Raw genomic sequence first — 14,201 nt, 5'->3', positions numbered from 1 at the left:
TACTGCTTCTTTTTCAGATGAGTGGAGACTTGGATAATTTGGATGCAATTTTAGGTGATCTGACTAGTTCAGAGTTTTATAATAATGCTATGTCTACAAATGGAAATAGCTTTGGAACAAAGCAAGCATTATTTCAAGGAAATGCCCCATTGAGTAAGGAATTTCATTTAATATCACTTTGGTTTTACAATTAGGCTTTTCTTCTTACTTGATGTAAACATAATGCATCCTAAAATCCTTAGAGAATACATTTTGATCTGCTGTATCTTCATGGATAAATGCAATGCAAAATGGCTGCACTTATCTACTATATACACAGTGAATAAAGTTAACGTCAGTTCCTCATTTAATGGTTTCTTCTGGGATTGTCTACCAGATTTCTCAGAGGCAAAACATCAGGAAAAATGTTTTGTCAGCTGTAAATTGAAATTGAGGATTTTTGTTCCTTGCAGATGACTAGGGAAATAACATGGGATTGGTGGCAAGCCTTTGATTTCCTACTTACTCTATGTAAAACATCTCGTGGTTTGCAAATTCTAATCAATATTCCTCCTTGACATTGAAAGGAATGACCTTTCTTAACAGGAAGCTGAGTAGGAGAAAAAGATAACCTTGCTAATAGACCAGCATCATTATCATTACAATTGTCATGTCCTTTTATAATGTTGGTCATCTCTTGATTATATGGGGTCATAGTTTGCTGAGGTAACCTAAGGAGGTGAATCATGGATAATGAGAAATGTGAAATCAAGTACAAGAACATGTAAGGTCACTGACAGCATTGGCTGTAGAACACAGTGATCTCACTAATAAATCCACGTAATGCAAAGTGCTCAAAAACATACTGTTTCTGGACTCCAAAACATACTGCTTCTGGGCTCCACTTGATTCAGAGATCCATTTGACTTGTTCCTGTCTCCATGTCAGAGTTATCCAAAGGATGGGTAGTCCACTCCTATATATTAAAGTGTCCAAAATACTAGAGTATTTCAAAATGCTAAAAGCAGGGTTCATTATAGAACCTAAATTAAAACATACCTTTTTATGTCTAGTGTCAGATGGAGTTGCATTTGGCTTTGCCTGTGAAAGGTCTGAACTATGCATTCAAAATGTGGCTTGGGCATTGAGAACATAAGCAGAGTAGCTAGCTATTGGCTTGTTTAAGGTCAAATATACATGCCTGTAAATAGATTAAATTTTTATAAGTCATTAATGGTACTTTCTATTTAAAATATACAATTGCAAGCTTCTTTTAATTCTTCAACAGGTATGAGGAGTCCCCAGTCTGTGCAGCCCACCCGTCCACCTTTCAGCAGAGCCATGTCTTTAGACAGCCCTGTGGGTTCGAGTGCTCCAGTGAGGAACGTCAATGCATTCTCCATGTTACAAAAGCAAAACTTGATGGGTGGAAGTCCAAGAATGATTGAAAACCAGGAAAACTTTGGAGCAAATCTAGGTTTGTTGATTGTGTACAAATAGTTCTCATTGTAAAAGAAAAAGCTTTAATGCAAAAAATATTGCAAGATTATAGTATGAGCTTTGGTAGAAGAAACATTAAAGAATGTTAGTTTTATAATCAGCATAGAAATACTTCTTAATTATTATCTCTAGTTGAAGTTTTAAGAACATAGCTGTTTATTATCTGTGTATTATTATCAGGACTTTGTTTCTGTATTAGTAGTGAAATTATTTTTGACTATTAAAAGTTTTTGAATTTAATTTGTTTTTGATATATAGAAGCAAGAACAAGTCACAATGGCAGTCAAACATTGGCAACTTAAATATATATTTAATGAATATAACTGATGATTTAAAACTTAGCATGGTAACCTTTAGTTGCTTTTGTTAAGTGTTCAGTGAATTGCTCTGTCATTGGCGAGTGTCCTTATTGGTGTAAAAATAAATGAAAACCACCAACAAAGAAATCTACATAAAGTTAGTTTTAAAACGAAAACACGTATTGCATTCTAGAAAAAAAAAATACTGTATTTTGTGCTTTTTTTTTATAGTGAGTGCTCCCAACAGAAATGTAGCTATGAATCAACACCAGTCCGGAGACTGGGGTTTGCCAAACTCAAAGGTTAACAGGTTGGAACCTACAAGTTCTACTTCAGTGATGAGACCAGGACCTGAGTTTAGTGCATCACTGCCCAGACCCACAGCAGGCAGCTCTATGCCCGGACTGCCCGTTCGTTCTAATAGCATACCTGGTACAAGACCAGTGCTACAACAGCAAATGATTCACATGAGTAAGTTCTTTATTTTTTATTGTCATACTTAGCACTATCTCATTAGTTTCTTTGCAAGCATCATCAAAACGTTTTCAGTTTTCATACAATGCTAGCTTTTCATCTGAAGACTTGACTCTTTGAGGTTAAGACTTATCTCCCCTGACTGGGGCATTTGATGACTTGTTGATGTTCTTACTGTTTTTTTTTTTTCTGGTGATCTGTGTTTTGTATATAGGTCGTTCATGCTGAATCTCCAGATCTTTTCTGGATAATTTATAGATTATTTCTGTTACTTTAGTGCAGTACTTCACTGCTAAATTCCAGGAACCGGATGCCATTTATGATTATATGTGAAGATGCTAGTATTCTGATCAATTTAATTCACGTTACTTGGTACCTAATTTGTTTAATAATCTTTGACATAAATATTATTATTATTACTGTGAACAGTGATCAGGGTTTTTAAAAGCTTTTTGCAAAATTTTTCAAAACTCTTCTCACATGGCTTGTCCAAATTTCATATGAAACCACACTGCAAATTCAGGTACTCATTTAAGTACTCATATTCATATTTAAATCTGTGGTCATATCATATTTTTGAAATAAGCCTGAGGATGAATTTATGTATGCATGCACCTTGAAACATGCTAATCAGTAGCTCTTGAAGCTACTTCATAATTTATATGATCTTCCACAACACTGTGTGAACACTGAAGAGCAAGATGACACCTTTTGTTTTAAAAACAAGTGTTTTACTTCACAGGGTCGAATGAGATTAACATGGGTTTGGGGGGGAATCCCTACGGACAGCCGGCACCATCTAACCAGCCAGGATCATGGCCTGACAACATGCTGTCCATGGAGCAAGCATCGCGGGGTTCACAAAACAGGTAGAATTAAGGAAAGTTTTAAAAAGTGTTTGAATACGACTGTTCACTCTTTGTCAGATGAATTTAAGACCTGGAAAAAAAAATCAAAGTAGCTTATGCGGTGGGGACAACAGATCAGAATTAATTTCCTATTCTGCTGATATTTTGTCATCATATGACACTGGACCTCTTTAACCCAGCCCCACAAAAGGTATTGCTAACAAAATCAATCAGTCCCTGAGTTGGGAGGCACAGAGAAAAGAGTGGGAAAATCTTAAATTATGTCTCTCTGGAACATTCAGAAGCTAATATTTAGGTGCCAGGAGAAAACAGAATTTACAAATGTTGAAGGATAGATGACAATTGACTGGGTGTTTCTAGACCTAAATGTGGACATTAAGTTTTTAAGTCTTTCTTCAGTCTTCTGGGTGTACTTCATCATCACCAGGTCAATATATAATATAAAAACTAAGTACATGTCTCTATAGTCCATAATGGTTGCATTTTTTTATATATATTTATAGACAATTAGTGAGAAACTCTTTGGATGACCTCTTATGTGCAGCACCAAACGTGGAAGGACAGAATGAGGAAAGAGCGCTTTTGGATCAGCTGCACACATTGCTAAGTAACACAGATGTCACGAGCCTGGAAGAAATTGACAGAGCGCTAGGAATTCCTGATCTTGTAAACCAAGTAAGAAGGAAGAAATTCTGGCCATTTTTTTTTCCAATAGCCTTTATTATTTTGGTACGTGAAAAGAAAGTGAGGAGAGCCTCCTCACTCACATGTGTCTCTTCTCACTTCCTTGATGCCATTTTTCTAAATCTCTTTGGAAGTATTTGTTTAGAGTAAAGGTTATCATTGAAGAACTTTTATTGATTAAACCGATGAGTGAGTAGGACACTTTCATCTCTTCTAATTCCAGCCTGCCTGAATTTGCATGGCTAACAAATAGGAAAAAGAAATTCTGTTAAAATCTTTGGAATTTACTGGAAAACACAAAATCACACCATCATTTGTACAAACTGCAGTTTAAAAGTGCAGAAGGGTTTGAATAATGATATTGATCTGCTTATGTGAGCAGTGTGCAGCAGAACTGATTTTAAAATAAATTATTAACAATCACTTTTGCTATTTCACTTGTCTAGAGACAAAACTAGTAGTAATCTTGCTTATGCTATCTTCTACTCAAGAAACTGTTGGTCTCACTAGCAGTATGTGTTTTACATCTCTTGAAGGGGCAAGCTTTGGAAGCCAAGCAAGATTCATTTCAAGGTCAGGAATCTGCAGTGATGATTGATCAGAAGCCTTCATTATATGGTCAGCCCTATCAAGGGCAAGGGGCAGCCCTGCCAGGAGGTTTTAGCAGCATTCAGGGACAACAGCCATCCTTTAATTCAGTGATGAATCAGATGAGCCAACAAAGCAATTTTCCACTTCAAAGTATGCATCCTAGAGCAAATGTGATGAGACCTCGGACCAATACACCAAAGCAGCTCCGCATGCAGCTCCAGCAGAGGCTTCAGGGGCAGCAGGTAATCTTTTGCTCCTGCTTTTACACTTTTGTTTTGTTTCAGAATGTGGTGTGCTCTGAACTGTGTATTACTTCAGGAATATGGAAATTGACATTATAGCAGATGATCGAAAGGACGGAACTTTAATTTTGACAGTGCTTTTTAATTAAAACGGTAATCCTGTACAACATAGCTCTGGATGATCTCATTATCCATGTTAATATTATCATTTTTAACCACTACATAAGCAGTTACATTTTTCCTGAAAACCAAATATTCTTTTTTTTTTTTTTCTCCTGCATTTGGGCTTATTGAAATACTGTTTTGCTTTCCCTTATGATTTGCTGTTGCCGTAGGTTTTTTCTTAGGATAGAAGTTGAGAGAGTAGATGAAAGCCACATAGATCTTAACACTGGCTTGAAAGCACTGCTTTAAAAAATTGCTGCATGATTTCAGTATTGAATTCCCATGTGAGAATGAAGTCCTGATACCAAATATAAGAGAACAGCATTGAATATGATTTTAGTATGGAAAATGCTTCCTGTGCTGTGGCCTTTCAGAAATACACTTGGACATGGTGAAGTTTTGGGTAATAGAAAATGTACAAATAAAACGCAGAAAACTGAGATAGTGCTGTGTGACCTGGAATGGCAACGTTAAATCCTTAGGAAATGCTGTGTTCTGTCTTGGCTGTTCTACAACACTAGTTCAAGCTGTATGGTTTTGGGATGTTGTGATAGAAAGGAAGGAGAAAAAATTTCACTATTTTAAACAAAGCTGGAGATCATACTCTTTGGCCCCAAGCATGATTTGGAACAGAGAGACAGTCTGTTATATATTTATTCTTAAAAAGCGCTATTTCAAAGGGAAAAATAAAGCCAATTGGTACTGCACTATTTGAAGGTTTTTTTCTTTTTGTGTGTCTGTCTGAGCTCGATAGCAAATAGTTTGGTACTTCAGGTATGTCAAACAAGGAAAAATTAACCACTGTGCTTTAGAAATTCAAGTGGTGTGTAAAGAATTTTTTTTTTAAGGAGTTGCCATAATTTTGTTCAGATACTGGTATTTTCAAGCTAACAGTGCTGAAATATCTTTTTCTAAGTTCATGAATCAAACCCGTCAAGCCCTTGAAATGAAAATGGAAAATCCAGGCAGTGGTAATACCTCAGTGATGAGACCAGTTATGCAGCCACAGGTGGCATCACAGGTAAGTAATTATTACACTAACGATTTCTGAAAGAGTCATTTTTGGACAGACACATCTTTTACAGGTTTGTTTAGAATTTGAACCTTTTTTCTTGGTGCCACAGCATTTTTTTCTTCCACTGTACAATTAAAAAAAAAGGTGTTTTTTTTACCTCTTTTATTCTTGAGACTTCAGAGAGGTTTGTTCATTGGGTTCATGCTATCAGTACAGTGTGCAAACTGTCTTTTCCATGTAGGAAGTAATAGACAGTCTACTCTATCACCTGTTTTGTAACAGTAACAATGAAATCAATGAAAACCTTTGTTTGATATTTGGATATTTTTTGTAATAGCTGTGGGTTTTCTTAAAAATAAAATTTCTTTCTATTCTGGTGAGTGATATACTGGGTCTTAAGAGTGTAGACAGTTTGAGTCTGACAACTTTATTTGTAAAAAATTTTCTAATATGATTTTTTTTTTCTTTGGGGGATAGCAACAAGGTTTTCTTAATGCTCAAATGGTGGCTCAGCGTAACAGGGAGATAATAAGTCATCATTTTAGACAACAGAGGATGGCAATGATGATGCAGCAGCAACAGCAACCTCAGGCCTTCAGTCCACCACCAAATGTGACTGCCTCAGGAAGCATGGACAGTGGTCTGACAGGCCCTCCAATGGCTCAAGTTCCTCCACAGCAATTCTCCTATCCACCTAATTATGGTACTAGTACTAACATGGTGGTTTTTTGTTTTGTTTTGAATGTCTGTCTGGTGTTCTTTTCCTTTTTTATTTATTGTTAATCCAAAATGACTAAATACTGATCATTCTGAAAAATGGAAATGCTCCTATAACAAAGATTATTTTTCCCCTCCTATCCTTGCAAGAAGATAAACCAAGTCCTAGGTGATGATAAATGAGTATATTGTTCTTTGTCTTGTCAGGAATAACCCAACAACCTGATCCTGCCTTTAGCAGAGTATCAAGCCCTCCCAATCCAATGATGTCGTCAAGAATGGGACCCTCTCAGAATCCTATGATGCAGCATCCTCAGGCAGCAGCAATGTACCAGTCTCCTGAGATGAAGGGCTGGCCCTCAGGAAGCATGACCAGGAGCAGGTAAATTTACAGCTATAACCTATAGCTCAAAAATTGTCTTTCAGTTTGCCCAAAAGTAGAAACTATGTTAAAGAGCTTGTAGTAGGAAAACGATATAGAAAAGGGAAAAATAATTATATTTCTAAGGTCTGTATTGTCCTTGATCCTGCTCTGGTTTAGGAAATAGACTGAACCTATATTATGCCTAGTTCCATTTATTCATATTGGACCCCTGCAGTCTTTGCAACTGGAGACAACATTCACTCTTTAAATATTGAAAACACAACTTGGGGGAAATACAAAGGTTCAGAATAGTATCACAGTGTGTCCAAAAAGGTTACAATAGGAAATGTGTATACATACTTCTGCATATATTTAAAAATTCAAAATTCCTTTGGGGAGGGAAATTTTTATTTCTATGTTAAACAGACAATATACAGATATAAATAAATGTAGAAATAGTTTTAGGCTTCTGTTGATAACGTAATTCTTTCACATGTTGACAGCTGGTACAGGGAAGGCAATATAACAGTGAGTAAACTTCTTGGAACGTCATTTTATTCTTGCTTTTGTGCTTCAGTTCTTTTCCACAGCAACAGTTTAGCCATCAAAGTAATCCTGCAACGTACAGTATGATGCACATGAATGGCAGCAGTGGCCATATTGGACAGATGAACATTAATACTATGCCTATGTCAGGGATGCCTATGGGTCCAGACCAGGTAAGTTGCCCATAATGAGTGATGATGTATTGGCTCTTTTCCAACTGAGTATGATTTGCTTCAAGACATTCCTCTGGCACAATCCTCTGTTATCCTCTTTGTTTTTACATCTGTGGACATACAACTTGTATGACACAAGATACATACTATTTTTGATGAATCCAAGCAGCTGTGATTAGCTGTTGACTTAGAAGTATCACGTATTGGATCGAGGTTTAAACCGCACAAAGGACTGCACAAAGGGAGCTTGGAGAAAGCCCAGAAAGGAAAACACAGGGACTGCGAAAAACATCTTCAGCAGATGAACCAAGAATCCTGGTATCGCAGTATTTTCTGGCAGAAGCTAATGGTAATACTTACCCTTGTAACACCTTAGAATATTTGTGTATGCATAGCAAGACACTAAGGAAAACTTAGGCCTCTTATTTAAGAGGAAAGTGAGCTAATAATGGGTATGACAAAGGAGGCCAAAATACTAACTATACTTGTGCTGTACGCTTTCCAGAAAATGCCAAGGGATAGGCAATATAATATTGAGATGAGCTACATTTATTCAGTTTGCCAGTACTTCATGAAATTTTGTCTAAGGTACGTAAGTAGTAGCCAAAATAATCCGAGGACTTCTGCAAGACAAGTAAGGTATGAGTACTTTGATAAAAACCAGTACCTTTTATAAAGAGGGAAAAAGGAAGTTTTGGAAGTCACATTTTCCAAAACCACATCACACAGTGAAGATAACCAAATAATGTGTTTAGGGAATTCTGGGACAGCATTTCTTTTCTGCAAATTTATCTTCAAAATGGAGCTCTAAAATCTGTTCAGCTTAGAAATTGACTGTCAGTACTTTCCTCCTCAAAATGCAAAATGTTGACCAGTTTTTCCAGCAAAGGTATTTTTTATTTTCGCTGATGATGCTTTCTTCTTTTCTTTAACAGAAATACTGCTGACACCTAAACCCGATCTCCAAACAAGAATGCGCTGTATTAACGATGCACTAGTATTATAAAGGAAAGTTACGCATTCTTCATGGCAACTAGTACTGGCCTTATGGAAATAAGGGACTTTTCCCGCTAATCACCATGATGTCCTAAGTTACTTCATTCAGAGAAAAACAAAACAAAACAAAAAACCCACTTTTTTTTAGTAGAAGCAGTCTGTATTACTGTATATTGTGGTGTACAAAAAAGGTCATAAATATTTTTGGCGCTCTGCCTCTAGAAATGTGAATTCGGCAAAGGCATTTTAGTAAATAGGATGGGTAGACCCCTGGAATACCTTGTCTGTTTACTGTAGCTATCCAAAGCCCTTTAACTACAGGCAGATGAAAGTGCCTGGAGAAGTCACAGTGATAAGAATTTCCTGATTTCTCTAGTAAGAGTATCTGACAGAGAATGTAGTTCCTAGCCTTGACTCTTTTATATTAATTCCTGAATATAAATGCTGCTTTTAATCTCTTACCCCCAGGAGTCAGGATTTCCCAAGCAAAGGAGCAGTGCAAAATGAATTGGCACATACTATTCCAATACTATCCTGTCCATTGATGCCAAGGGGTAAAAAGAGAGGATAATAAATTTAAATTATTTAAACACAATTGTGACTAATATTTACATATTGATGTGCAGCTGAGTGCACTTTATATAAGACTATATAATGGATTAATGCAATATCTTTGATAAGGACTTAATATGAAGGTAGGGTGTGCTCATGTTCCTTCTCAAACACAATCTCTTAAGAATTATTTGAAAAGACTGCATAATGTAATGTTTTCTGTGTATGGAAATAAGAGCAATAATCTTTCATCATTTTGAAAATACTTCAGAAAACTCAAGGCAAGGCACTGCAGTCTGAATCAGAATTTTGCAGTCTTTTTGTGAATAAATTTTGTAAATATGTTCTTTAAGATAATGTATTATATATATGACTTTTGTAGGTCACTAACTCATTTTTGCAGAGTTTGTGAAGCTAAATATTTAACAAAATTGATTTCTGTAAACTCAGCGTAGTTGAGGTCCAAATAGAATACTTTTTTTTTTTAATTAAACTTAATGACTTTGAAGCTGGGTGACCTCAGCCCACACCTTTCTCTTCTTTGGTCTTTGACACTTCATTTATTTTTACATCTTTAACATATAGCTTTTTATAAAAGACGAGTTGTTAAATGCTTTCTCCACCTGTGAGCACTTTGTTACATTTATTTTTGCATAAGGCAATTTGACAAAAAGGCTCTGTATTGTAAGATGTTATGACTTGTCATGACGATCATGTCTTTCTATGATCTCTCTCCTTTTCAGCTGATGAATCTGGATTGTGTCTTTTTTGGTCGATTTTAACAAACTCTAAATGTTCTTCAAAAGAAGTTTGTCTGTTGCAAATATTTGTTGTTACATAACATCCAAAAATCTTTAAGGATATTAAGCCACACTTAACCAAATGTCTGCACTTCATTGGATTGTTCTAATAGTAATGAATGTATTTTCTAAGCAGGTTTCTCTCATATCAGTATTTAAGTTTGTTTGGTTACAAATTTATTCATATTATTTGCTGATAAGGTTTATTTTTTTCTCTATTTTGGTTCCTTGAAATGAAGTTCCTCTTGCAGTTTTTCCAGTTTCAGGCAGTTACAGCGAGTCAAACCCCTAATCTTCCATAAGGGACGACCCAGAAATGTTTAAGATGTGTGGTGCTTTTGTTCTGTTATTCACTGTGTAATGGAAAACTGACTTCTCCCAAGTGAGTAAAAAAAAAAAAAAAAAAAGAAAAAAAGAAAAAAAGTGTTCTTGATTGCTTCTTCTTGGTACTGTAAGCATGAGGTGGTTTTATTTTTCAGAATATGCAGTGATCTTCCATTTGAATAGGAGTAACTTTCACTAGAAAATTTCTCAACAAGTTAATCCTTAGCATACAGCCAGTTGTGTTCCAGTGGGAATGTAGATTCAGTCTACCTTACGCAACCCTATCTTTGCAATTAGTACTGAGTGTATAGGTTAGGTGTTAGTATTTATTTGAAACTTTCGATCCAATACGTGTTGTTTTTTTTAATGAGAAACTTTTAAAAGGCTAAGGAACTTTTATCTTCTTTCTTATTTCTTAGAACATATCTGTTTGTTAAGTGCTGCCTACTGAAGTTGAAAGGCAACAATCCCTTGCTTTTTATATAAATGAGAGTAGAACAATCTTTATAGTTTGTAGTTATTCATTATATTGATGGAAACTACAAACCCTGATTGCTTTCATTAGGTGAGCTCTTAGACTGTATACAACTTTATACATTGTACCCTCTTAACTTTTTTTAAAATGAGTGATTCTGTTTATACATGTATGTATAGCTGGTACCTACCTGACTGGTGTTGTAAAGGATCATTGTTTTCTCATCTGTATTTAGAATGTTGGAGCTTTCTAGTACCTACTTTTTTGCTGAATCCAAAGATTTTTAGTTTAAACTTGATTAAAGGGGGGGAGGGCGCATTTTAAAATTGCATTGATGACATCTTTCTTGGCAACACTGATCCTAAATATTATGTCTAGTTTGAAAGGCTTATGGACTGCAGTAAATAAAACTTACCTTGAAAACTGTTAGCATTTAATATCTCCACCAATTCTGATTTGGTTCTGTAGCAGCAGATAAAAAAAAAAAACACAACAACAAAACCAACAAAACGTGTATAAAATTTTTCAACTGTAAGAGAACAGTTAGCTAGTACAACCACCTCTGGTCACTGCTGCATAATGAGCATAGTTCTGCTACTTTGTTATTCTTTGATCACAGAAACCATGTTTTTATAAAATTCGCGTGTAGTACCTTTATCCAATCTTGATCTAAAATTCTGCTTTTAAATTTAGGAAATCAGGACCATTTTTCAGTTATAAGACAAAAACTATTTGAATGTTGTACCAATTAGCACACATTTTATTTTCGAATTTATGTGCAGACTACCAGGTGATTGAATGATACAGCAAGTATGAAACCATGTAACTCTGAGAGCAATATTTTAAAAAATTCTCAGGAGAAGGCATACAGTATTGAGAATTGCATTTAAGTTTAGTTTACATTAAGTATTGCTTGAAATATCTGTATCTTAATGTTGAAAAACAGAAAAACCTTGGGGACTGATTTATAAAAGAGTTGGTTGTAAGGTATTACTGCTCTTCTGATTTTTGTGTTTGGATGTTAATAATAATGTAAATAAAGGTTTCTATTTAAAATCAGAACTTGGTGACATAGTGTATTAGCTTTCTAATACTTTGAGGCTGCTAGCAACATCCTGGTATGGTCAGAGGAAATCCGCTACTATTACAAAATTGCTACAGCTGTTACTGTGGAAAGCTATGTATAGCAAATGGTTTTTTTTTTTTTTTTTCCAGCTGGCTGTAAAACCTAAGGGAGTAATGCCTTAGACATTTGGCCTGTGAGACCAGTTTAGCGAAGTTGCATCAATACTGACTGGAATTTATGTCTTTTTCAACTTAAATAGCACTCTTTAGCAGGGCTGAAAGGAGGAGAGGTGGTAGCTTTCCCCCTAACTTGGCAACAACCTACCTTCAGAAAGTAACAGCTACTTCTTATATAGTGTGCAAATCTTTCAGCTCAGTATTTTGCATGTGCATGAAGGGAAATGGTAACTTTTCAAGCTTCTATCTGATATGCAACTAGAGCAGTAATACTAGCCATGCAGGAGACTGATAGTCTCATCCTCTGTTCAAAGGTTATAGGCTGAATGCAAAAAAAGGTAAGTGGAAACTTTTTTCCTCTAACCTAGTGAGTATTCTTTCTGCATACTGACTCAGGTAAAGGTAGACAGCTAATACTTTCCCCAGGAAAGCAGCAAAAATGTTTTTCTATTGTGAAGTGCAAGTTAAGGTTGTATTTTGCAAAAAATGTTCCTCTTGTTGTTAAGAGTCAAGGCCACAGTTGGTTGAGTCTATCACGAGCTTCCTCTCATATGCAGCTTTAAAACAGGTAGCAGATTAACATGGAAAAAATGATAGATTATCACTGCTACTGCCTGTATTACGATGTATTTAATAACATCTTTATGAAGATACTCAAATAGACTCTGTACACTGTGCTTCCTTAGTAAAGTCATGTTTTCTTTCCTTTGAAAGCTTTTAAACAGTAACCCTCATTCAGATCATCTACTTTTCTGTAGACTGAGCTATAACTAGATTATTTTTTAATTGGTCATGATTATTGAACTTCTTGGAGCAGCCTTTTAAAAATAAGTGTAAAAGTTGCACTACTAAGCCAATGTTGCTTTCTCAAATTGTTTTGGTTTTGAACATACAATATAATATTACCCACAAAAAAAATTAATACAAATCTGATTTCATTAAAATGTAAGATGTACATTTACTGATTTTTTTCAGTACTTTTAAAAATGGATGAATTCTGAAATGTGCTATGCAACATTAAGTAACATTTTGAGAAATGGTATGTGGGCATTCCACACTTTTAATAACGAAAATCTTCACAACCTGAAAGAATTTATTTTTAAACAGTATATTGATCAATATTTACACAACCCCTCCAAAAGTCTGACATCTGTTAGTTAAGATTTCTCTAATTTTCCTAGAGTTGTCAATAGGACAGACAAGTAGACATGGACCTAAAACATACCCTCAGAGGAAATGTGAGAAATAGCATGGTGTTGAGAATATTCAGTGCTGCTCACTTGAATTCCTGAATCTCTTAAAAGTTCTTTTCCACCATTACCTTTACCCCAGTTGGAAGCAAAAACATCCATGTTTTCTGTATCTTGCTTTAGAAATACTTGGCTTTGAAATTTTCCCTCGCGCCATCCAAAGGTATAGCTGAACTGAAAAATGTTGTAGGTTTACTTCCACTGTCTTTGTGTACACTTTGCCCATGGGGATGGCAATCCTCTTTGGGATGCAGCTGTATTTCCTCTTCTGTCAATTCCTGGAACAGTGTTAGTGGTGTCTTCTTGACATAAAATGCTTTGTGAAGCAGGTGAGGTATAATCCAAAGCAAAAAGCAGGTACAATAGTGGATTTCAAAGAGACCTGTGTTCCTGACAGGAGTTCCATAATTTCATTTCATCTACTTAATTCACTCACCAGTGCAAACACTCTTATCTAGTTCGGCCTCAAAGTTCATCCAGTCCTCCAGGCTAACATTATAATTCTTTCTGAAATCATACACATTTTCACATAGTCTGTACATGAATTCAAGTTCTGGCCAGTTTATATCCTCACTGAGGTCCAGCAGGTGGGGAGGTTAGCCCTCCCATCCTTCCCACAGTTGGCCTCTTTAAAATAAAACAAACATGATTTAGTGTATAACATTCTAGTTAGGAAGTAGTTGGAATATATTTTCAATAGTTCCATGCAGGAATAAAACAATTGAAACATTGTAGACCACCTATAAAAATACAGCAGGTATATCACAAACAATCAACCAACCATGTTTGAAACTTCAATCAATATATCTCATAAATTCTAGCTTCGTTTGGTTCTGAATCCAATCTTGGCTCTCTTTAACTAGATATACAAAGTGTTACCATTTGGTGACAAAAATGCTCTTGGAGGAGTTGCGAAGGTCAGACTGTGCCTATTGATGAAGGTA

At 35.6% G+C, this 14,201-nt stretch overlaps 2 protein-coding genes across 17 annotated transcripts in view; one reads left to right on the top strand and one right to left on the bottom strand.

The window, feature by feature from the left end:
- Nucleotides 1-11,827, top strand: part of NCOA3 (nuclear receptor coactivator 3) — an 85,617-nt gene extending 73,790 nt beyond the window's left edge. For 8 of the 9 annotated variants that reach the window (XM_048072462.2, XM_048072457.2, XM_048072460.2 and 5 more), the window contains 10 exons: nucleotides 18-153; nucleotides 1,268-1,456; nucleotides 2,010-2,249; nucleotides 2,995-3,121; nucleotides 3,625-3,796; nucleotides 4,342-4,638; nucleotides 5,720-5,824; nucleotides 6,296-6,521; nucleotides 6,743-6,917; nucleotides 7,477-11,827. In XM_048072462.2, the coding sequence (XP_047928419.2) occupies nucleotides 18-153; nucleotides 1,268-1,456; nucleotides 2,010-2,249; nucleotides 2,995-3,121; nucleotides 3,625-3,796; nucleotides 4,342-4,638; nucleotides 5,720-5,824; nucleotides 6,296-6,521; nucleotides 6,743-6,917; nucleotides 7,477-7,633 (1,824 nt within the window). In that variant the 3' untranslated portion in view covers nucleotides 7,634-11,827. The remainder of the gene's footprint in view (nucleotides 1-17; nucleotides 154-1,267; nucleotides 1,457-2,009; nucleotides 2,250-2,994; nucleotides 3,122-3,624; nucleotides 3,797-4,341; nucleotides 4,639-5,719; nucleotides 5,825-6,295; nucleotides 6,522-6,742; nucleotides 6,918-7,476) is intronic. The other variant, XM_048072464.2, reaches the window with a different exon arrangement.
- Nucleotides 11,828-12,921: 1,094 nt separating this feature from the next.
- SULF2 (sulfatase 2) overlaps nucleotides 12,922-14,201 on the bottom strand; it is a 159,253-nt gene continuing 157,973 nt past the window's right edge. For all 8 annotated transcript variants that reach the window (XM_048072465.2, XM_048072469.2, XM_048072467.2 and 5 more), the window contains one exon: nucleotides 12,922-13,884. In XM_048072465.2, the coding sequence (XP_047928422.2) occupies nucleotides 13,854-13,884 (31 nt within the window). In that variant the 3' untranslated portion in view covers nucleotides 12,922-13,853. The remainder of the gene's footprint in view (nucleotides 13,885-14,201) is intronic.

Source organism: Anser cygnoides, chromosome 16, assembly GCF_040182565.1.
Source record: "Anser cygnoides isolate HZ-2024a breed goose chromosome 16, Taihu_goose_T2T_genome, whole genome shotgun sequence".
In the NCBI taxonomy this organism is placed as follows: domain Eukaryota; kingdom Metazoa; phylum Chordata; class Aves; order Anseriformes; family Anatidae; genus Anser; species Anser cygnoides.
This window is presented reverse-complemented; position numbering and strand designations above follow the sequence as displayed.